The following is a 25,132-nucleotide window of genomic DNA, read 5'->3' on the forward strand; positions in this document are numbered from 1 at the left end:
TTCGTTAACAAACGATTCTTTTCTCTGTTTGAAGTCTTTCTATCTCTTTCGCCGGTTCAATTCAATATGTCAATACACGAAGCAGTAGGAAAGTAAACGTGAAAGAACGACTCTTCCTTCACTCTTACATTACGCATCAACGTTTGATAAGAAGTAAGTTTATGAATTATCACCATCACCACTGTGCAAGTTCCGGTTCCGGTCCCTGAGTGAGGAAGAAGAGTAACATTTGTGATTAAATAACAAACATTTAGGTGTTTTAAAGTATTATCACATTTATTCTTGGTTATACCGTGTGTTTTGTGTGACTTAAAACACTTCAAAATGGCTATGATGCAGAGAAGAGCAAATGTAAGTATTAAATTTAATTTACAATGGATTTTGAGATGAACATTTAATTATCTTCGTATGTTTTTATACAGAATGTCAACAACGTATTTAACTACACATATTAACGTTTCGTCCCCAAGGATAGACAGTTATAGGTAAAAATTGGTAACACTTTACTATACCGGAGACGGATTTGTTCAAATTTACAGGAGAAAGTACTTACGCAAATAATTTTCTGTAGGGTTGTTGATGTCCGGGAATGTAGTTTTGATCCATTTTAATGCGAATGCATGTGGTTTTCGTCGAAAATTGCTATTGCTGCTGCCGCCATTTGCTTTCTGCACGAGAGCACAATACGCTCTCGTATTGTCCGTATATGCTAAATTGAACGAAAGGAGTGCTAATGGAACCAAACCTAACAGGCCTAACCTAACCTAGTAGGCATACCTCGTCCCCGTGATGGTTTGTGGGGCTATCGTGAATTTTTGGGCTAACGTCAATGGTTTTTGGGGCTACCCGTGGATGGTTTGTGGGAAGTAAGGGACAATAGTAAGTTCTCATTAATGTGAGAAATATACATTATTTTCGTTAGAAATTCATTATTTCACCTATAGAAATGTTCCGCAATGCAAAAAAGTATGTTAGCAATGTAAAAAATTGCGAAATAAATCATTTGATAGGTGTCTCCGGTATAGTAAAGTAGTACCTAAAAATTTACTATCCTTCGGACACCTCTAATTTTTTCGTTTCGTCAATTTTTGACATTCGTACTTACGTATCTGCTTCGCGGAACATTCCTGAAGGTGTATCAACGTTGTTTTGAAGGGAGCGATTTTACAATACAGGGAATTTCTCCATTTTGTTTGAAATACGGCATACTCACTAATTTTGGCCCCCTAATCACGAATCTGCAGTCAAAATTTGGCGCTCACATGTGGAAATAGCAAAATAATCTAAATTAAGTTCTTATTTCCACACCCTCGATTTCCAAATTTCCCGCCGATTCCGGGCTCCGCCCCTGGGGTGATTGACCTACCGCCCCCAACCGCTATCGCGGCCCCGCCTATATCTATAGAGTCCCTGTTAAAGGCATGTTAGAAATTGGCCGGATTCACCTGCCCCCAAATAAGCGCCAAATTTTAAGTGCAGATTCGTGATTACGAGGCCCAAATTAGTAAGTATCCCAAATTTTAAACAAATTGGATAAATACCCTGTATTGTTAAATTATACCTTTTGATGAAATGAAATTAATTGCAATTTTTCACATTACCAGTACGTCTTTCTGGTAGGCCTTTTTGCAATTATTTCCAGTTTCTAGATCCTGATACTAACACGACACCAAATTTTAACTATGATTCCTAACCTAACCACGTGCCAATGGTTCGGGGGGCTAGCGCCAATGGTTCGCAATTCAAATCCACTGGATCCTCCACACTACTACATTACGGTAAGTAGTTTCTTCTGTAAAAATAAATAAATGTGTCCGAAGGATAGTAAACAAGTACCGGACGGGGAAAGTTAAAATTAAAAGAATTCCGTGTATTTTCTTTCATCGAGAAAAACCGATGTTGTTTGTATATGTTAAATTGAACGAAAGGAGTGCTAATGGAACCTAACCTAATCTAGTAGGCATACCTCGTCCCCATGATGGTTCGTGAGGCTAACGTCAAAGGTTTTTGGGGCTACCCGTGGATGGTTTGTGGGGTTAACGTCAATGGTTTAATAGCCTAATTACTCTTTGTCAAAAATTGAACTTTTTTCGTGAAGGGTTTTTAATTATTTTTTTAAATTTAGGTATTTTTCGGTGAACAAGGTTGCAACACTGCATTGACACTCCAAATCGACAAAACACTGGCACAACACGCGATGAATGGGTAAGCTATCGCCATATTGTGTGTGGAAATAAGGAAGAACAGTAAGCATTTGTTAATGTAAGAAGTAGACATTATTTTTGTTAGAAATTCATTATTTCACCTAAAGAAATGTTCCGCAATGCAGAACAGTACGTTAGCAATGTAAAAAAGTGCAAAATAAATGATTTATAGGTGTCTCACCTATAGTAAAGTAGTACGAACCATTTATTTCCAGTAGTTTAAGATTGTCATTTTTGATTTGCCGAAGTATTTTCACTCTTTCATTTGCTGTATATGTATACAGCATTTGGTACTACTTCCATCTTGTGAAAACACCTGTAAATCATTTATTTCGTCCTTTTTAACATTCCTACTTACGTATTCTGCATTACGGAACGTTCTTTAGGGTGGAATTATGCTTTTCTCACGAAAATAATAGCGGATAGCACCAAAAACCATTCACGGATAGCCCCATAAACCATTCACGCAAAGGCCCAAGTTCCTTTTGTTTTATTGCTATTTCATCATGCTACGAATGCAATTTTTACATGGTTCGATTTCGATGTATGTCTGTTAACACATACTGCGGAGTTTTAGCGATTACTTAAGATTTTGTTCAATATATGCTTTCGTGGTTAGGTTAGGTTCCCTTAGCATTGAAATAAAGTCCCTAAATGCAATAATCTAAGGTTCCGATTTACTTCTACATTCATTCCCACGCTTCTACGATATTTACTATCACTTGTCCATGAGAATTGCGCAAGGTAATTTTCAAGTTGTTTTTTTTTTTCAACATAAATAACTTTTGGTACTAGTTTACTATGGGGGTGACACCTATAAATCATTTATTTCACACTTTTTTACATTGCTAACGTACTATTTTGGAATGCGGAACATTTCCTAAGGTGAAATAAATTGTTACTTGTTATTTCGATTCTGTAACGCACGTTATGGTGATAGTGAACTGGTTCATCACACGTTGTGCGAGTGTTTTGTCGATTTATGCAGTGTTGCAACCTTGTTTGCCGGAAAATACCTACTTTCATGTCTGGATTTGAAATTATGCTAATACCTCGCAAACCATTGACGTTAGCCCCAAAAACCACCCACAAACAATTTTCCGTAAGGTTAGGTTAGGCAAGCATAGAAAAAAAAACACTCAACACGTCATGTTCAAACACGGCGAGTTTGAAACACTGACTACGGGGTTTACATCATCTAACACACGGAACATTGTGCTCTCGTGCAGAAAGCAAATGGCGGCAGCAGAAGCAGCGTGTCGGACAGAGATTTTCGCAGAAAACAACATGTCTTCTTCTTCCTCTAGTCCCCTTCTGCCATCATATCGTAGGGTTGGTTGCCTCGATCCATCTCCTCCATTCCTGTCTGTTTCCCATCATTCTCTTCATCATATTTATTGTCTTATTCCTTTCTCTTCCAATCTTTTCCATTCTGTCTTCAAACATTATCCTTGGTCTTCCTTTACCTCTCCTACCTTGCACCTTTACTTCTAGAATTTGCTTTACCTTTTTGTCTTCATTCATTCTGAATACATGTCCCCACCACTTTAGCTGTCTCTTTTCAATTATTTTCTCTAGCAACTCCTGTTCCACTTCTCTTCTTATTCTTTCATTCCTCACTTTATCTCTCCTAGTCTTATTAACAGCTCTTCTCAGGTATTTCATTTCACTAGCCTGAATTTTACTCAGATGTTTATCTTGAAGTGGTAAACTTTCCATTCCATATGTTAATGTAGGGACTAATACTGATTTGTATAGCTGCATTTTTGTCTTTACTGCCAGTTCTTTCTTTCCCATTATTGTTTTACTGAACAGATAATATACTGTATTTGCTTTTCTTTTCCTATTTAGGATTTCTTCATCACACCTACCATCACTTGTTATGATGGTTCCTAAATATTCATAGTCATCTACTTCTTCCAAGTTCTCGTTTCCATATCTAATTGCTATTTCATGATCTTTTTCTCCTTTTGCCACCTGCATAACTTTACTTTTCTTAATATTAATCTTCATCCCTTTTCTCGCAAGTTCTTCTCCCCATTCTATTACGCTCCTCTGTAAATTCTCTTCACTGCTAGCAATTAAGACTATATCATCAGCATATAGCAGTACTTGCAGTTGTACTACTCTCATATTCCAATATCCTATTTGTACTCTTGGGGTTCTTCTTTTGCAAATTTTAGTTATTTCATCCATTACATTAATGAAAAGTAAAGGACTGAGACTATCTCCCTGTTTAATTCCTTTTTCTATTTGAAATTCCTTAGACTCGTTTCCTTCTATTCTTACTATTCCTTTTACATCCTTATATACACTTCTTATTGCTTTAATAAGTTCCTTAGGTACTTCCTTACTTTCTAATGCCTCGGTACCTCCTAGGTACCGAGTCAAATGCCACTTTCAAGTCTAGAAATGCTAAGTATATTCTTTTATTTTTGTCCAGCATTTTCCCCATCATTGTTCTTAATATAAAAATGTGATCTTGAGTCTGTCTCCCAGGTCTAAATCCAGCTTGTTCCTCTTCAAGTTTTCCCTCCATGATTTTTCTCAGCCTCCTTTCCAATATATTTGTATACATCTTATATACCACTGATGAGAGACATATTGCTCTATAATTATCACATTCCTTATTACTCCCTTTCTTGTGTACTGGCACAATTATGTTCCTTTTCCACTCTTCTGGTATAGTCTTAGTTCTCCATACTTCCCTTAATATATTAAGTAGTATTTCAGCCATTCTTGGTCCTCCATATTTTATAAATTCTGGTGCTATTCCATCCCATCCTGCTGCTTTCCCAATTCGTATCCGTTTAATTGCTTCTCTCACTTCATTCTCTGTTATCATCATATCTTCTTCTACATGCTCCTCCTCTTCTCTGTTTCTTATTCTCTCATCCTCCTCCTGTTCCTGTTCCTGCTCCTCATCTTGTTCTTGCTCATTTGTCCTATCCTTGAACTTTTCTTCATAGTATTTTCTCCATTCCTCCATCACATTCTCCAGCGGCGGCTCGTGACTTCAAAGATGCGTGTTACAAATGATGCTTTTTTCATGTACTTATAATGACCTCCCCCCCCCCCACACACACACACATACGTGCTGGCTCTGTGGCCGCGTACGTTAAGTGGTCGACTTTCGATCTCGCCATCGAAGTTCCGGGTTGGAATCTCGGCCCGGGTATGGGTATTATTTGTGAATGCCCCTTCATTAATTTCATCATATCATCTCTCGTCCTAATCGTCGCGATTAAACAAAATAGATAGAAAAGCGTTGCAAAAGAGTACACTCATACGAAGTTCAGAATTGACAGTGAAAAATGTTTTGTTTTATTCATCAACAAAGAAAAGAAAATAAGAAAGCTTCCATGCACTTACTCACCTATCGTCTGAAGGTTAATTCCATTCTTCTGTTCTTCCTTGAGCAAAATTTTTCTATCACCTCAGCGTTGAAGTTACTCATATTTGTCACCAGCCTCTTCTCAATTGATAGCATAGCAAGGGCAGTCAAGCGGTCCTGGGCCATTGTATTTCTTAGAAAAGTCTTGATTCTTTTCAGGGAAGAGAAGCATCGTTCAGGTTCGGCAGTTGTCATCGGCGTTGTGGCTACAATTCTTAGTAAATTGGTAATTTGGGAAAATGTATTTTCCAAATTATTCTTTAGAATCACGTCCAAAAGAGGGATGGCTCCATCTACAGAACGGAAGTCATCTCGTTCGTACAGTACGGAGAGTTCAGTATGCAACTTCCTTTTGTTAAGGACTGGATAACTTCGGACTGCTATGTCCAATTCGTGTATTCCGGGAATCTTGAAGAGTTAAGCAATTGCGCAGAATCCAAATGATTTGAGAATTCAAATCTGTGTGAAGCTTCGGTGGTGATGCGATCGCACACTTCTTTTGCATCTGATGTCAGATCTGATTCATGACGCCGTCGCTTATTTGCTTGGGTGGTTTCCGATTCTCTAGGTAAGGAGACTACATTATCTCGTACCTTTTGGATGGCGCTCTTGAAAGCAGCAGTGGCATTTTTTACTTTTACTGTGTCGGTCTGCCTTGCTTGCAATTGATTGTACAGTATATCGACATGCGGCATAATTCTGTGAAAGAACGAAAGCCAGAATACAAATTCGCGATCCTCCAGACTGTGAAGCAGGCGTCGCGCTTCTTGAATGGTTGTGCATGACGCTGAATTTTCCAAGTCATGCAAACAGTTTGCAAGTTCTTCTTGGTATTCGTACACAACATTTACCGTACGCGACTTAAAATTCCACCGTGTTCTTGAGCCAGAAGGAATACGACGTGCAACCTCGGTTTCCAATGACAAGAGTCGCTGAGGTGAGCGTGAAAAGAATGTTGGAAATGCTGACAAGCTGCAAAAAAACACCCTCGCTGATTGATTTTGGGAAGCAGCTCGCTCCATTATTAAATTCAATTGGTGCGCATAACAGTGAATGTAATGAGCAAGTGGAAAGTGTTCTTTGATCCGAGATTGAACTCCATTTTTCTCTCCTCTCATCACTGAAGCTCCATCAAATGTTTGGGCAATTATTTTATCCGGTTGCTCACCAAATAAACTGTTCATTTCTTTCATGATGCAACGGGAAATTGCCTCTGCATCCTGTCCGTCCGGATTAAGGAAGCTCCAGAATCTTTTGTGCACAACCCCTTTAAGTTCGTACCTGTATACGAGAACCAACTGCAACTGATCGGATATGTCTGGTTTCATCACACATCAATGCCACAAATTTTGCTTCAGACATTTCTTTTACAATTTTCTCCTGGCACACCTCAAGCATACAGTCTAATAATTCATTTTGGATGGTTTTCGAGGTGCCTTTAAATACAGTGCTGTTGTCGAGATGTTCTTTAACAGCGTTGTCTAAACTGCTGACAAAATCAACGACCCCCAAAAATACCCCAGGGTTTGCGGAGGAATCTTTTCATCGTGGCCACGTAGGGCCAAATCAAAAGCTCCACAGAACTTGACAAGACGTAGCGATTTTTTTCAACTCGTTCATTATGCTTTTGAAGTGATTCTAGATAAGCGCTGCTTAACTGCGTTGCTATGTTGACAGTTCCGAGAGAGACAAAATTTAACTCATTATTCATGTGCTTTTTGCTTTCACTGTGCTTTCTCATATATTCAGTTAAATGTCCTAGATCTTTTACCCCTCTTTTAGACCACGAATCATTACTTCCAAATAGTATGCAAGGAAAACAGAATAATGCTTTTCGAATTTGACACCCACAAAGCCATGGTTCACTATCGTACAGTTTTCTATTAAATCGTCTTTTATATGTAGCGTTCTTACCTCCCTTTGCATTTTGCGATAGATCCAAATCTGGCAACGGCCGTCCTAGTGCTTTTATTTCCAACTTTTCTTCAAGTGTTCTTGAAGAGAAAGGTCGCTGCAACAAAGAATCCACCGAATTCATCGTTATAACACACACTCACTTTCATTTCTAACAACAACAACAACAACAAAAAGCTAATCCTTAACAACAATGACCACCACTTCACATGCCACGAGATTTTAACACAATGAACCGCGTGGAAAATTTTTGGATCTGGAAGCCGGGAGAAAAAACGGTACTCTGCAAGTTTGTTTCTGGACGATTGAAGTGCTACATAAGCATAAGGAAATATATTTCTAGCATTTAAAAACAGGTAATTTAGATAAAATATAAAATTAAAATTTCCTAAACATAAATTACATAGCAGAATCCACTTTCGGAAGCAAAAAAGGCACCGACTATAGTTTCAGAGTTGCAATCTTTACAACTTACCACAGAAATAGATAAAAGGCTAAGGGGTAGTGTCAATTCGCGTTCCAACTTTTTGCAGGTGCTGCTAATGTATATGACATGTTACAAACATTGCATAAGTCTGCACTTATAACGAGAGAACGTTTGAAAGTAACATTAATAAACGTTGTTCTGACAGAGGCAATAGGTTGTTGTAGACTTTCTTCTTATCCTGAGATGGCACACTTACCGTGCTGAGTCTGCCTGTAGCACGCTAGCAGATGATTTTACTCGAGCCGAGACCCTATCCCCCGTACGAATCGAGGAGTGGGGGGTGTACAGTATTCATGCACGGAGGGATGAAAAAGGGGCAAAAACGTGCTGTTGAGATTCTAGCACGGTGAGGTATTCCTTATAGCCCCAACAGCGCGAGGGAAATACGTGACGCCGCTGTTAAATGTTGAGGCTCTTAACATGAGAAGTTTCAATTCGTTTTAGGGCTTCATTAAACTTCTTGCATCTGTGAGATTTACTTTTTTCTTCTTTTCATTTTAACGAATTTAGCAACGTGCTATAGCACGGTAGCACGTATTAAGCAGCCGTCGCTGACATTCTCCCTTCCTATGACTAGTACATTTTCCTTATTTCTTATAGCTCTTGCTGCTTTTCCCCATTTTCCTTTCAGGCTTTTAACCATATTCCAGAACTGCTTTCTATGTTCCACAAAACTTTGTTCAATATCATTTCCAAACTTCTCCCATGATTTTCGCTTTGCCGCCTCTACAGCCAATTTACTCTCATTTCTTTTTTGCACATATATTAACCTATGTTCCTCTGATCTTAATTCTAGGTAATTCTTCCATGCTTTCTTTTTCTCTTTCACTTTCCTCTTTACTTCATCCGTCCACCAATTAGTTCTTTTCCTTTTTGTATTCACCCTAACTTTGCCAAATACTTCAATTGCTGCATACAGTATCACTTCCTTACATTTTTCCCACATACTGTCAATTTCCATTCCTCTTATTTTCAATTCATTCATTCTTTTCTCTTCTCTTCCTTAGCCAGCTGCTTTACTTGTATCTTTTCAAACTTCCTATATCTTTCTCTATTATTCCTCTTAAATCTTGTTATAGCTATTAGCAGTCTGTGGTCAGTACTCAATTCAGCACCTCGAATTACCTTTACATCCATCGAAGTGCTCTTGCGTAAATTATGTAGTCTATTATACTCTTTGCCTCCCTTCCCTCAGCTTCATAAGTGATTTTATGAATTTTCTTATGCTGGAAAAAGGAGTTTCCTTGTAGCAATTGGTTCTCTACACAGAATTCTATTAATCTTTGTCCATTTTCATTTATCACACTTTCCCCTCCATATGGTCCCATACAACCATGTGACCTTATCCTATTGTTTCCAGTTCTACCATTAAGATCTCCCATCAATATTACCATCCTATTCTCTTCATTCTCTTTATTCACTACTCTTTGTAATTCAGTATAGAAAACTTCTTTCTCCAATATGTCCTGATCATTTGTCGAGGCATAAACTTGTATTATTGTTATTCTTTCTTCCATTTTCAGTCTAACTACTATTATCCTTGAATTCACAGGTTCCCATAATTCCACCCTTTCTTCCATTTGCTCATTAACTATTATTCCAACTCCCTCCTTAGCTCTTCTTCCTCTACCTACTCCAACATATCTCAGCACATATCCTCTTTCAAGGCACATTATACCACTGCCTTTCTTCCTTACTTCACTTAGTCCTAGTACTGCTAGTTTATACTTTTACATTTCTCCTACAATCTCCACTTCTTATCCATTAATTGTTTCAATATTCCAAGTTCCAATTCGGATATTCCATTTCCTTGCTTGTCATCTTCTACTAAATCCATCCTTTCCGAGGCTACCTTTATTTCTCTGAATCCACTAGTTTTAGTCTGGTGTGGGGGATTAGCCCAACGACCAGGCTAATTTTTATTTTCAGGGTTTTCTCCCATATCCTTTGGTGCTCCCACACCCCTGCAAGGCAGCAGTTGGTTTTGGATATTTAACGGAGATATCCAATCCGCTTCTTAGTGGCTCATATTGGCCACTAAGGTCGTAACTCTTCTGCTTCCATTGCCGTTGGGATTTTCTCTATGATCCTCTTCCGCCTCTGGAACCGTTGGTCTTCTCCCTCCGGGCCGGCTCTCTATATTTTAACCCCTAGAGAGAGGGTGGCCCAGTCTTAAGCCCCCAGAAGCAGAAGCAGCGTGTCGGACAGAGATTTTCGCAGAAAACAACATGTATTTGCATTAAAATGGATCAAAACTACATTCACGAACTTCCACAATGCTACAGAAAAGGATTTCCATAAGTACTTTCTCCTGTAAATTTGAAGAAATCCGTCACCCACGTAGTAAACTGTTACCTTCTATGATATTTAGTCTTTGTGCTAGGAGAAATCATGAAACAATCGGAACCGTTACTGCCCCAAACACCATTCACGCATAGCCCCAAAAACCATTCACGGTAAGTTTAGGTTAGGCAAACATAGTTAAAAATTCATTTTTCTAGAAAAAAAACTGAATTTGCACTAAAAAGGATTACACGATGAGAGAAAATACATTGACGAACTTCGATAATGCTATAGAAACTGATTTCCATAAGTAGTTTCTTCTGTAAAAATGAAGAAATCCATTTTCACTAGATCGAAGTGTTACCAAGCATTTTTCGGTAAATATGTAGTATCGTCCAAAGGGATTTCTTCATTTTTACAGAAGAAACTACTTACTTTAATCAATGTCTCTGACGTTGTGGAAGTTCGTGAAGGTGTTTTCTTTGATTATTTAAGCTTTCTGACCTGGAATTCCTTTTTCTTTCCTGAGAAATATTTCCAACACGCAGAGGCGATTGCTGCCATTTCCTTGCTATTTGCCTGCGTTTGATGACGTAACCCCGTGTCAGTGTTTCCAACCATGCCTTTTGTTTCTTGAACTAACTTACGTGAATGGTAATGACCCCAAATTTTAACTGTGTTTGCCTAACCTAACCTTATCGTGCATGGTTCATGGAGCTAATCATGCAAGAATCATGGAAACATATAAAAAAAATCGTAATAGCACGTCATTTTCAGTCATTAAAATTTGAAACACTGCTTGCGCACTGCAAATCGACAAAACACAAGCACGACGATCCTTGACGAGTGCACGCCATATTGTCTGTTACACAGGCGAAACAAGGAAGACAAATAATGACTCGTAATATGAAAAGTTGACACTATTTTATAGAAAAAAGGCATAACTTCACCTTGAAGAATCTTCCGCAATGCAGAATAGGCAAGTATCAATGCTAAAATTAACGAAATAAACGAGTGAGAGGTGTTCGGGCAATACTACATAATTACCCATTTTTCATATGAAATGGATGCTTCGGAGATTAGTGGGTACGAATTTACAATACCAGACCCCTCACCAATTTCTTTCAAATTTCGCGTACCCACTAATTTAGACCTAATCACAAATCTGCAGTTAATATTTGGTGGTCACTTGTAGAAATTAAAACCTAACCTTACCATGAATGGTTCGTGGGACTATCCAGGAATGGTTTTTGGGACTACCCGTGAATGGTTCTACAAATCCAAAGTGTAACTATGTTTGCCAATCGTAACCTAACCTAACCTAACCCTACCGTCAATGGTGTGTGGTACTATCCGTGAATGGTTATTTAGTTGTTTTTTTTTTAAATTTCTACAAGTGACTGCCAAACATTAACTGCAGATTCGTGATTAGAGGGGCTAAATTAGTGAGTACCCGAAATTTGAAAGAAATTGGAGAGGGGTCCAGTATTGTAAATTCATGCGCATTAGTGATATAAGTCTGGTTAACTTTCACAACGTACTTTTCATGGCATAATTCCTCGTGAATTAATACTTTTTGCATCTTTAAATTTCACAGGTTAGTTTCTCCAAACTTATTATATCTTTTCACAATATTCCAAATGCATTTTCCATGCTCCTGTAACAACTTCTAAAAATCAAGTCTGGCCCAAGTTCCTTTTGCGTAATTTGCACCTCACATCATGTGATGTAGCAGCGTATCAAACATGACAGTAAGCGAACGGCTGGTAGCAAACGAAAGTTTACATAGGAGTGTCAAAATGGAAAAAAGTTCTCTAGAAACATAAATATAAATTGAACCATGTAAAAATGCATATGCACCATGATTTGTTTGGAATTAAACAATCAGAACTTGGGCCTTCAATGTAATTATTTTTTTTACCTTGATTTTTTGGGGAATGTGCATAGAAAATTTGAAATTATACCTGAATTTTTTTTGTCTCATAGTGTAGTCACCCTATTCGTGTATCTGCACAGCAGATCTTTTCCTATGGTGCCAAATTATTCAGTAGTTATTATTTTCATTTTTGTATTTTATTATTTTCATTTTTGTATTACAGGTAAGGCTTCCACCTGAAGTTAATAGAATATTGTATGTGAGGAATCTGCCATATAAAATCACTGCAGAAGAAATGTATGATATTTTTGGAAAGTATGGAGCTATAAGGCAGATAAGAGTGTGAGTAATATTTTTCATATGTAAAATTTACAAATGCAACTTATTTTCCAGACTATCCTTTGTATTATGCTTGGACTGGTGATGGTGACCCTTCGTACCCCCCCGCGAGAAACTTGAATTTTTTTTGTGGGTTATAAAGATTGTTATTCATATGAACGTTTGTTGTTTTTAGCATGCGGAGATGCATTGTAAGTGAATAATTAGCGATTTTATGAGCACAAGGAATGACTACGTTGTTAGGTTAAGCCTGTTACGTGGTTTTTTTTTTTTTAGCATAAATGTATTAGAAGTGAATGTCGCGAATGGAAAGTGCTAACAAACATGTTGTACTATAATATTTCAAATTTATGATTTCTTCAATACAGATCGTGCATGTACGTTAGGGAGTTGCCAAGAACAAGAAATGTGTGAATTGTAGCAGAGATTATTTTTTAAAAAAATTACATTTTCTTTTCATGGTGATGGTAATTATCTTCAATGTCCGCCATTCATTTCTTCTATGTATGACGAAAATTTCTTCAAATAATTGGCAAAAGTGGTGCGGGATGCGAAGAATTGGACGTGCCGTGGTCACATTTCGAGGATAATATCTCGCTTATTTGTATTTCCACATGTTAAAAATCACTGTCTGGCACCTGAAATCATCGAAATGTGCAGATTGAAAAGAAAAAAGTGGCATTTTTGAGGGGTACGATCGTTCACCAGCCCCCTTAGACTTATTTCATGATAATTAAAAGTCATTAGATACAACACCGGTTTGTGTAAAACTTACACATAACGTGTCAATAATAATGTATACATGTAGTCCATGTTCCTACTATCCATATAACAAAATCATGTAGTCATGGTAAACCACACAGACTATAAACTTGTTTTTTTTTCTTTATAATTTGCATCTATAGTCTTTCTCCCGGACTAAAAAAAGGAAAAGAAGGAAATGAAAAAATGTGATCACACTGTGTAATATGGTAGTTCTAAGAGAACATGGAGTAACTGGTTTGCCCATCCACATCACACAATTGGATTCATAGGAAAGAAACTGTCTTCCTTCATAAAAGGGTGCCAAACCATCCTGTGTCAGTCCTAACGTTAAGCGTTGAGGCCATCCATTCTGAATAAATGTAATTACTTGGTTGAGTAGAGGATCTTTACCTGAGTGTCTTGCGATTTCCTGTACTGAGATTGGTCCTCATCTCTCGTCTACTTGGCAACATTTCTCAAATGTCTCTTTACACCCCTTTTTAATTTTAAGGTAAGGGGATTTTCCCCATGTACTTAGAAGGGTGCAAAATTGCCACAAAGGTCGAAGCACCCAAAAATTTTAAATCAATCAATCAGCTAGTCCATCTCATCTCTAATAATAACACAGGGCCGCAAATTAAATTCAATTTAATGTTGTTTTTTGTTTAATAGGTGAACTTTATTATTTGTGCCATGCTGATCACGAATATGAAATTCGTTTTTCTCTATCACGCAAGGTTTTCTTACAAATCAAATTTCAAAATTTGGGCTTTGTTCAATATTGCATACTGTTTTATTATAATTTTTCTTTTCTTCAATCAGAATAAGTAGCTTATCACACTAAACGCATCAACATGTTTATTTTAAAATGAATATAGACAGACACAAAGGACCCATATAATATAGAAAACGACATATAGCAGTATATAATATACACACAAGAAAATCATTACATAATACATATTTTTCAGTTCTGTTTAGCACGCTTTCTTCTGTAAGCTTTCTTAACTTTCTTGTGATTTTCTTCTGGCGTTTCTCTGTACAATGCCCAACAGTAGTCAGCCATCATGCTAACACTCCAATGTCCTTGATACCTTTTCTCCATATCCCTCACGTCCTGATAGAACCGTTCACCTTGTTCCTCACTTAATTCACCGAGACTTTGTTGATAGTTATCAAGGTGTGAATGAAAAAAAATGTAATTTGAGATTCATGTTGCAACCCAGCTCTTGAAATTTAAGTAACATATTCTCAACAACTTCTCTGTAATCAGGACTTTTGTGGTTCCCCAAGAAGTTCAACCCTACACTTTTAAGTGCTATCCAAGCATCTCTTTCAGCTACAGTCATTGTTTCCTCGAAGTCTTTATCATTCATTAATTTCCTAATGTCTGGTCCAACAAAAACACCTTCTTTCACTTTGCCGTACGACAGGGATGGAAATTTGTTGCATATGAACTGGAAACATTGTCCTACCTTGTTAAGTGCCTCCACAAATTGTTTAATCAGCCCTAATTTGATATGAAGAGGAGGAAGTACAACTTTCTCAGGACTGACTAAATGTTGTTGTACGATGTTCTTTGAACCCGGGTTCAACGTTTTCCCTATTGGTCATTATTTTCTTTCCCAGTGGTAATATCGTGCCCTATCCACATATATCCACATTGTAGTCCAAGTAAAATGCTCAAAGCTTTAAGATCACCACACACCAACAAACCATGGTCCTCATATTTAATTTTATTAAGAACAAATTGCATATTGCTGTAGGTTTCTTTTAGTGACACAGAATGAGCAATATTACATATTCCATTATGTAACAGAACAAATTTTAAACTTGTTTTATTCGAGTCAATGAATAGCCTTCAATCAGTTCAAAGACAAGGAAAATTTAACTTAGTCAGCAAACCGGACACATCACAACAAAACACGAGAAAATCTTATTTCGAGAAATAAGGCACAAACTCTTTTTCTCAGTATCTGTACCAGGAAAATGTTGTTCCACAAGCCAGCAAGTTGTTCTGGAACCAAGAAGCTCAGCTGATTCTTTAGATAAATTTTGGTCTCTAACTAAATCATTGAGTTCGGTTTGAGTGAACGTTATAGGGTCACGAGATCCGTGAGGGGGTCATAAATGTCATCTTCCATTTCAAAGTATGCGTAATATGCTCTTCTTATAAAATCTGTAATTTCCTGTCTCTGTACCCGGGGAACACATTCACCGCAGATAGCAAAACATATCTGGGCTATTCAGACAACCACGAGATGCCATGGCCACACCATGCAAATTAGGACTTTTGAGAGTTACATATAAAATTAATTTCGAATGATATATCAATGTTTTACATAGTATTATTTTCAGCAATTAGGCAAGAAACATATTAATTAATTTAAATAAAACAAAACTTCTCTGTATTTAAAGCTTGTTCGTCTTTATTACTTGTTGAATAATTTTGAAACGTACCAGTGACATCTAGCGACAATCACTTCAATTGCACTAAAACGTGCATACCACAACCCACATATAAAAATCGTGAATTGTAAAAAAATCTTGCGTGATGTGAGAAAACTAATGCCAGTTTCAGCATCAGCAAGTTCAAATACATATAAAACACCCAAAATTATAAAAACAACAGAACCCATGCGGCCCTGTGTAATAATAAGCTGGTGATGTTATGGCTATGAGGGGAAAAGTACGCTATTGTAAAAAAATAAACAATACTGCACTGTGTATTGGCTACTTTAGAAAAAGATTAAAAATTTCGGAAAACTCAGGGAAAATACATTTCAATCTCACGTGGGAACCCTGTTATGGTAGGATCTTCCAATCGCTGTTTCTGCCTTCAAAGTTGATGCCAGTGGCCTTTTATCCCACAATACGTACACACAGAATTCCTTACTGGACATAAACCTCCTCCGTGTACATTTAGTACAAGGGTGAAACTGTTTACTATAATCCGGTGAGGAGGGTACTTTAGATGAGGTATTTGCCCTGGTTGATTGGTTCCGAAATGGAACTGAAGTTGATCTGTTGCCTAACCTATTGTATTTATGTTTCCCAACAGCCCTGCTCACATAAGAAACATTGTTCGTAATTTCATTGTGGACGAACATCCTAGCTTCCTTTTCTAGTGCTTCCATTTGCAAAGCTATATCCTGACTTTTACTAAACGTCAGTGAAGCATCGGATAATAACTTCTTTCTTGTAGTCTCGGAACCAATTCCCACTGGGTGATTTCATCTCAGATCATACAGGTTCTGTCAACTCACCATCACGGAATTTGCTGAAGAAAATATATATCTTAAAGGATCACATGATAGACGTCCAAAAATAAAATACTTTTCTTTTCTGTTGATTTGTTAGTGTTACAAGCTCATGGAGAAAGACACTATTTGATAAAAAAAAAATTATGCAAGGATCAAACCACTATAAATCAAAAACAAAAAATGGTAGGGACTTAAGGTTTCCTTTATTTATAAGCTTGTTCAAAGCACTTCCAAAACCTTGTTAAGGAACATATTTATGAAACCCTCTTTATCTCTAAACTTAAGAATGAAAATACGAAAATTTGAAATTTTTTTCAAAGTTAAATTTTCTTTAAAAAAAAGTGAAGAACCACAGGACATGAGTTTTGCTGGGATAATAGAATATGGCAAGTGGACTAACTATTTGCAATGCCATTTCTGCACTAACTTCTAACGTTATGTAGAAAATTCTTTGTAAAAAATGAAAAAAGTGATTTTTGACTTTTTTCAGACATCATTTTCTAAAAAAACACCCATCTCAAAATTTCTGAAAATTGTACAATATAGTCTTTGGTTACTGTACTTGCAGCAGATGCAATCAGACCTTGCAATATCTTAAATGTCCTCCATGTCCCATAATTTTTTGTAAAATATGTTACATTGGCAACACTGTTTCTGACTGCTGCTTGCCAGGAAACCTGTAGAGCATCAAATATGTTACTGGTAACATTTTGTGCATGCTGGCATGTGTGTAATCTCCGCGTCAGGTTAAGTTTGCAGCAGGTTTTATGTATTAATCTGCGCGAGAACGGAGCTCAGAATCATCCGTGCCAGTCTTGCCTGAACCGAGCTCTTCGTATCGCAGACAATGAGAGAATCGCCAGTATTGCCAACCCCTTAACATATCAAAACCCGTACATGCATATGAAGCAGAATGCATTTTTGCTTCTTTTTGTCTCCTGAACCAATTTTTAAAGTACTTTCTGCGCATAGATTATGTAATAAATGTGTCCATACTTAATATAAATCGCGAAATATCTTCGAAACATGAGGGCATGTGTGTATGTGTCGAGCAAACAAAGGTAAAAGTAAACAGCGGGCCCCTCTTGAATTTAATGAGTTATTGTTTGTCGTTTAGAAAGAAATACATTTATTAAAATCTTAGTTGCTTCATTCGCAATACATACATTCCTATAAGATACACGCCCTTCAAGTTTATACTACCAAAAAAGCTTGATTTGTTATTGGTGATGTATACAATGTAGTGAATTGTCTGCTACTATATCTCTGTTTGGTTTCAATTTATGAATCACTTCACTAAAGCAGGAGCCAAATGTTGATCTGTCCATTTCTTGGTGATAATCACCCTTCCCTTTCTCTGCATGGAACAGTAAACTTGCGTCTTCAACAAAGCCTTCATTGTCGCTTGGGTGTGAAACAATAAGCATCCCCCTCCCCCGTCGTCGGTTGAATCAATGTTTTTTTTTTTCCACGGCGATATCTTTTAATACCGCGGAGATTGTTTAGTCGTCAAACAACAAACAATCGTTTTCTACTCCTAAACTCAACCGCAAATCTCAACAGGAGACCTCAATTCCGCCATTCTCGCCACTGTACAGCACGAATAGCAATGAATCACAACAAAAATAGAGTTAAAATAGTGGGATGTCCAACACTGATATCACTGATTTCATGCTCTTTGCAATGTATTCAGTCTCACTCAACTCGCTCTTGAGCTTTTGTTGTTCCTTCAGTGCTACCGACTGCCCAGTTGGTGAATCTGCAGATTCAAGTTCATCTGCACAAGTGATTGCAACTGATCAAGTCCATACCTGCTAATGGATGTATAATTTTGTCTGTGTATTACACATTAAATAAATGTTTCGTTGCGTCTCAGCGGAACTATATTCTGCGTGCACGTTTGGATGTACATATGCGAGAACCTGCTGCAAACTAACCTGACGCGAGGCTTAGTGGTGAGGAACTACTTAAAATGGGGTCATTCCACACTATTTCAAACAACCCTTGTTGCATCATAATTTTTTAAAAATATTAATAATTTAATAACTTATTTCAATATCCTTCGAGTGTTTAAAATCAACATTTCAGGCTTGCGTGTAGATCTGTCGACCATTTTTTTGACTTGTCGCATGTGATGATGTTACAGTTTTCAGACGTTTTTGAAAATCGCTATAACTTTTGTTGCATAATTCCATATAGGCTATAATGACCCAAAATGCATTTTCTTCACAAATAGAGGCTTAATATGTTCCTTAATAAGGTTTTGGTTGAACAAGCTTTCAAATAAAGGCACCCTGAAGTCTCTACCATTTCTTGTTTTTGATTTTATAGTGGTTTGAATATTGCATTATTTTCCTTGTGTACAATTTTTTACTCCCTCTGTCCCATTATTATAGTCCGGTATGCCAAAATGGCAACTTTTTATTTATGTTCTTTTGGATACTTGATCGGCCAATTTGTACTGATCCTTGAGTAATAACATTGTATGACTCATTCCTGTGTTTCATTTTCTTCTTCTGTATACACAAATGTCACAGTTTGAATATCGGACAAGTATTTTGTGACAACAAACAAAAGTGTACCAGACAATAATTATGGGACTGAGGGAGTATCAAATAGTGTCTTCCTTTGTGAGCTTGTAACACTGTAACAAATCAACAGAAAAGAAAAATATTTCATTTTTGCACATCTATCATGTGGTCCTTAAACATATTTTTTTCAGCTGATTTTGAAATTCGAAGGTGACACATTTATTACTTACCTGTATGATTTGAGATGAAATGGCCCAACTATCATCTTTTCAACTAAGGCTTCTTTTATGTTGCTTGAGCCTAACCACGAAATCTGCCGATTCGCCATTCTCTTGCTCGACATACTTATTGCTCTTAGGCTTAAAATGTGACAACAACCTATGTTTGATCACTGAATATGGCTGTAACTGTACTTGATCAGGAGCCAACAGATTTTTCAATACTTTAAATGTAGCTCCAACCACAGAAATCAATAAAGCCACTTTATGCTCCTCAGGTAAATTTTGAACAACACACAATTGTTCAAAATTAAGCAAATAATCGTCGAAAGCCTCTGTTTCAGACCGAAACTCAACAAATGTTATAGGACTCGACATAATGACACTTAATCAAATTTGCTACTCACATGAATATCAACAACCGTTGTACCATATGGTGTAAAGAAAAGACATTCTTTCCGACTTAATCAGTACCCTTACTTAAAGCGATGCAAATCCTGTAATACATGAATATACCTGGAACCACTTTATGGCTAATCTTCCACAGTATTCCATCCTAAACGACTGCGCTATAAATGATGTTGTCTCGCTCCCCTTTGCTTAGACTTATTTCATGATAAATAAAATTCATTAGGTACAACACCGGTTTAATTGTGTAAAACTTGCACATAACATATCACAATAATAATGCATTCATGTATACTTTTAGTCCCATGTTCATCCATCCATATAACCCACACAGACTATAAACTTGGTTACCTTTTCTTTATAATTTGAATCTATCAGTAGGCCTCCCCGATGGCACAGTAGTATCATCGTCGCCTTGTAATCAAGGGATCCTGGGTTCGATACCAAGTGGAGGAACATAGTGGTTTGGATTCCACTTCAAAATGTAGGTTCAGTCCTGATTAGCCTTACTGTGCATAAAGTTGACTTGAAACACTAACTCAATCAATCAAATCAGTAATGAATGAAGAAGATGAAAAGTTTTTCAGTAGTTTATGGGCATACTAGGTACATTCATCACAGAACTTGCTGTCAGATCCTAAAATATATGATGTACTTATTATGTTTCTGACTCATTTACCTGTGAATTGAATGTTTGAGATACATTCACAGCTTCTAATTCAAACTGATATGCTTACCACCGATAGTCACCATTGATAGTTTTATTTTAATTATGCTTTTCTTGCATATTTTGTGTTGAAGTTTCATAGATGTTTGTTGCTGAACAATTCCATATTTTCAGGGGTAACACACCAGAAACAAGAGGAACTGCATTTGTTGTGTATGAAGATATCTTTGATGCTAAAAATGCATGTGATCACTTATCAGGCTTCAACGTCTGCAACAGATACTTGGTTGTACTGTATTATCAGGTGAGTTATGCATTTTACCTGCCACACTAGATATATGTAGTTTGTGAATATTTAGTTTCCATTAATCTGGAAAGGTCTGAAAATAGTGCACATGTTTGTTGTGAGTCACCTTCGTGGGGTAGTCAACTAATGATATGTTAATCCCCCCCACACACACAGGATATCAAGGATTATTAGTAAACATGTCGAAATATATTATGAACTCAGCAGTGATCTGGTTTTGTCAAATTAGGTTTTAAGGCAGAATATCAGATTCACAATTCAGTATATAATGTGAGGACAGTTTGGAAGCTGTGCTGATTGAAAGGATTAGGTCTAGAAAGTCAAATTGATTTGCTTTTAGTGTGTCTTTTCTACCACTTTCGGCTAATCACAAGGACCACCCATGCACAGGCTGATATTGAAACCTGGGATCCCTGGCATTGTAGTGCACTGTGCTAGTCACTCTTGTCACAGAGGTAGACTGTCAAGATTTGAGGTGCCATCTTTGGTGCAATGTTTTTCTGCCAACAGTATACCACAACATACTACTTCCTTTGCTGCTCAAAACAAGGGACTCATCCGGTCCATGACTCTTGTAAATGCAAGCTGGAACATGTCCAAATGTGGTGGCGTATGCGGAGTTTGCCTGACTTAGCATCCTAGGGATGTGCTACAGCTATTCCGAGAATTGCCATATTTGCTGGCATATAAGATGCACTTTTTTCCTTTCAAAATAAGTCTTATAAACAGGGTGCATCTTGTATGCCGATACTAAGTTTTTTATATAACCTTCATTTCTGGAAATTTTCTCTGGTCTAAGTTAGACGATTTCCTTCTTGTTTCCTTGCAGTATGCGAGAGCATTCCAGTCAAGTAGAGTTTATACATATTGATGAGCATGCGTTGTGAAAGTAAAATGTTGAAAGTAGACCTATGTATTACTTTATATTTCAAAAACTGTAAATTAATTATAATTCAGTGATCAAGGTTTTTCCTCAAAAATGTGTACAGAAAAGGGGGGGGGGGGATTTGTATGCCAGTGCATCTTATATGCTGGCAAATACAGTAAATTGTTGCGCCTCGTAAAAGTGAGTGATGAACTGATTACACACAAGCAAAATACTGATGTGAAACCTATAGTGTAGTTTCATGCAAGTGTCAACCTATTCCACTGTTGCATTTGGATTCATCCATGCAAATCCTTGGTCCAGCAGTATGCAAGCTTCATATTTAATGTAATCTAGACTCTCAATTGTACAAGCAATTAGTCATCGTTTTTTTTTTCTTCTTTTTTAAAAAAAGATAGGACGAATGTGAAAGAGGAGCTCTTCAAAATTGTTCATTTTTACGAGCCCCTCTGAATGAGAAAGGCTAGCGTAACATGCAATTGAATTCTGGTTAAGGCACGGATTATTTTTTTTTTGGTCCCATCATTATATGATCATTTGTCCTTTCCATTGTGATTTGTCTACAGAGATAGAAACATGATGTAAGGTAAAGTTCCCCTTACATATTGTCCCTACCGAGACAAAGGGCATATCTCAAAAAAGTTTCCAACGGCCAACAAAGCCATTATTACTGATTTTGCAAAAATGTAAACACACTCAACAAAAAGCACGGCCTATTAGCTATCTGTATGCTTCGACACATTTCAGTACCCCTGAAAAACAAAAGTGCAATCAATCATAATGTATGTACACAAACTTGACAATGCTCTTTTGAAAAATCAAGAAAACTGAGATACGCCTCTTTGTCTCGGTAGGGACGATATATAGCACCGTGCCATGAAGGCATATTTACGGGGGGGAGAGGGCCCCATGCATTCTCAATCTCTGCCATTTTGTGCATAATGTGATCAGCACCATGCTCCAGTTGCCTGTATCCCCCCGGGTTGCCCCCAGGTACCCATTGATTTGAGGCTGGGTGAGCCCCAGAGCTGCTTTATGCGGGAACATGGGCGGAAAAATTTCAACCTTACGTCACCCACCCCGAGAATCAAACCTGAGTCTCCTGCATTTTGAGTCAGATGGCCTAACGAATAGACCACTGAGGCTCCTATATTATGTATGTAAATATCAAAAATAGAAGTAGGATTGTATTGATTTAATTACATGTAAATGTAGAACATTTCCAGAGGTAACAGATTAATACTTTAGAAGTAGTTTCATTTATATTTTATTTCTTTGTATATGAATGAAACATATAATGAAAAAATATAACCAAGGAAATTTGCTAGTAGTAGTGTTTCTTCTTGCATAGCAAAATTTCTTCAAATGTATTTGCCAGAACTATATAAAGTAAGTTTGAAGCTAACAGGCTGGCCAACCTATAAATCTGGATTTTCTGAATCAAAGTTAGTGGAATACTACTTGATGTAATTTTTTACAGACAAATTTTAGAGTTTAGAAATGCAGGCAGGCATTGTATATTTGCAATCTAAAGATCTCCTTTAAAACAATGTAAATTGTTCTTCATTGATATATAATTTTGACTATCAAGGTTGACATTTTTCTGGAATTACTCTAAGTGTGTATGTGTAATATACATACAATAAATACGTAGAAATTTTTGCGAAAAATGCAGGCTCAACCGTGACTCGAACTTGGTTTCTGGCATACTGTGCAATTGCTCTTCCAACTTAACTACCGTGCCAGGCCTCAATAGAAAGTAATATGCCGGCCTCCGTGGTGGAGTTGTTAGCACAACACACTATGATGGCAAGGGTCCTGGATTCAAATCAAAGCCTGGGGATAGGTTTTTTTTTTTTGTGAGTGTCCCTTCAAGCATGTCATCACTCATCCTCATTGTCCGTATTAGCCAAAAGTGGCAGAAAGTAAAGTGCTTCCCTGTGCTTTACACCATGCCATGAAGGCGTATCGGGGGTGTGTGGAGTTAGGGCCCTGCACTTTCTTGATTACGTGGGGGTTATGTGATCAGCACGATGCCCCTGGCCACCTTTACCTCCCCAGAGTTTCCTCCAGGTACCCACTTTATACAATGCTGGGTGGGCACCGAAAGTGGGTACTGGAGATGCTGGAACAGGTGGAAAAAATCCTGAGGGGATTGAATCCAAGTCTCTCGCATGGAAGTCGGATGCCATAACAACCGAGCTACAGTGAGAAGTGGCAGGAAAGTGACAAGTCAAATAATAAGTAAGCAAGAAATATTTTTCTGCATTTGTCGAGTATCAAAGTGTGACATTTCCATGTAGGACACCCAACTGTCAACCAGGCTCTGACATCTATGTGCTAAGTGCCCTCAGCACTTACAGCCTCAGCTTTTAACCAAAGTCAAAATGTTTTAATATTTTAGTTAACGACATAGGTACAAAATAGCCTTTAAGTTCTGATGCACCCAAAAATGCAATTCAAAATCAAATTCTATTACAGCACAACTTCTTTTTTTTCTTACATTCATTTTGAAAGTGTAAAATTATATTTATTATGTATTTTAAACTTCATATGTACATGTTATAGTTGATGTTCGATAACGTTTGTTCTCTCTCTCCATGTTAAATTGTAATGTGCTTGGCAACATTGATGTTGCCATAGTATCTGAAATAACAGTTGTAAAAGAGTGTGATAAAAGTTACATCAAAAAGTGATTTGCTGCATTTTCTTTCCTAGAAATATCCAGGAAACTGTAAATTTAGGTGCATAAACAGCCCACTGAAATTGGGCACCTTCGCATATCCTGAAAAAATGTTATTCAGTGTAATAACGTGAACACATAATTAGTGATTGACGATAACAGCTTAAAATTCATCAGAAAATTTGTATAAGAACATGCATTTTGTAAAATGTAATTTTGTTAATAAAATCTAAGGATAAAGCTATACCAAGAAGAGACAAAAGCTGTGGAGGTAGGGCCACATACACTCTTGATCTTGGCCATCAATGTAATTTTGAGTATTTTTTAAAGTTCTGTATGAAGTCCATGTAAATTGTATTTTGTCTTTAATATATATATATATATACACATTTGTTTTCCAGGCAAATAAAGCATTCAAGAGATTGGATGTGGACAAGAAGAAGGAAGAGATTGAGAAGGTGAAGACAAAGTATGGTCTCAATGATGATAAAAAGTGACAAGAGTGTAATTAACGCATTTATTTTCTTGGCAATGACTGCGATGGACTACTACTGTGTGAAGAGTGTAGGTGAAAAGTTTTAATCACATCTGGACAAAATCTGTGGCATATATTTCCTGGAACCATTTTCTCACATTCACAGCAACAAAGAGACATTGTAAGATTTCTTGAAAATGTACACTAAGAATCAATGTAACTGTATTGGAGATTTTCCAGTTGATCTGATTAAAATTAATATTTAAGTTGTCTGATTTACTCTGATAAGTTTACATTTCATTTTTCCTCGCGAGAAAAATTTGCATGGAAAAATGAAAAGTAAGCTTATCAGAGTAAATTACCACCAAACAGATATCTTTAGATACAATTAAAGTTGTGTGGCATAATATTTCCATCTTGTCAATAACAATGTGGTAGAGAAAAGGACCAACA

At 37.1% G+C, this 25,132-nt stretch overlaps 1 protein-coding gene across 1 annotated transcript; it reads left to right on the forward strand.

The window, feature by feature from the left end:
• Positions 1 to 181: 181 nt before the first annotated feature.
• Positions 182 to 24,972, forward strand: Sf3b6 (splicing factor 3b subunit 6). Its single transcript, XM_083127676.1, has 4 exons — positions 182 to 351; positions 12,382 to 12,500; positions 20,503 to 20,632; positions 24,606 to 24,972. Exons 1-4 carry the CDS (start codon positions 325 to 327, stop codon positions 24,699 to 24,701), a joined length of 372 nt encoding a protein of 123 aa, XP_082983802.1. The 5' UTR covers positions 182 to 324; the 3' UTR covers positions 24,702 to 24,972.
• The last annotated feature ends 160 nt before the right edge of the window (positions 24,973 to 25,132 follow it).

The sequence above is a fragment of the Lepisma saccharinum genome, chromosome 8 (assembly GCF_977018435.1).
Source record: "Lepisma saccharinum chromosome 8, izLepSacc3.1, whole genome shotgun sequence".
NCBI lineage: Eukaryota > Metazoa > Arthropoda > Insecta > Zygentoma > Lepismatidae > Lepisma > Lepisma saccharinum.

Excerpts from the sequence above, each read along its gene's own strand:
- Sf3b6 (XM_083127676.1), top strand. The coding sequence starts at position 325 with ATGGCTATGATGCAGAGAAGAGCAAAT. Across the intron at positions 352-12,381 it reads TGATGCAGAGAAGAGCAAAT|GTAAGGCTTCCACCTGAAGT; the intron begins GTAAGTATTAAA and ends TTTGTATTACAG. Across the intron at positions 12,501-20,502 it reads GCTATAAGGCAGATAAGAGT|GGGTAACACACCAGAAACAA; the intron begins GTGAGTAATATT and ends CCATATTTTCAG.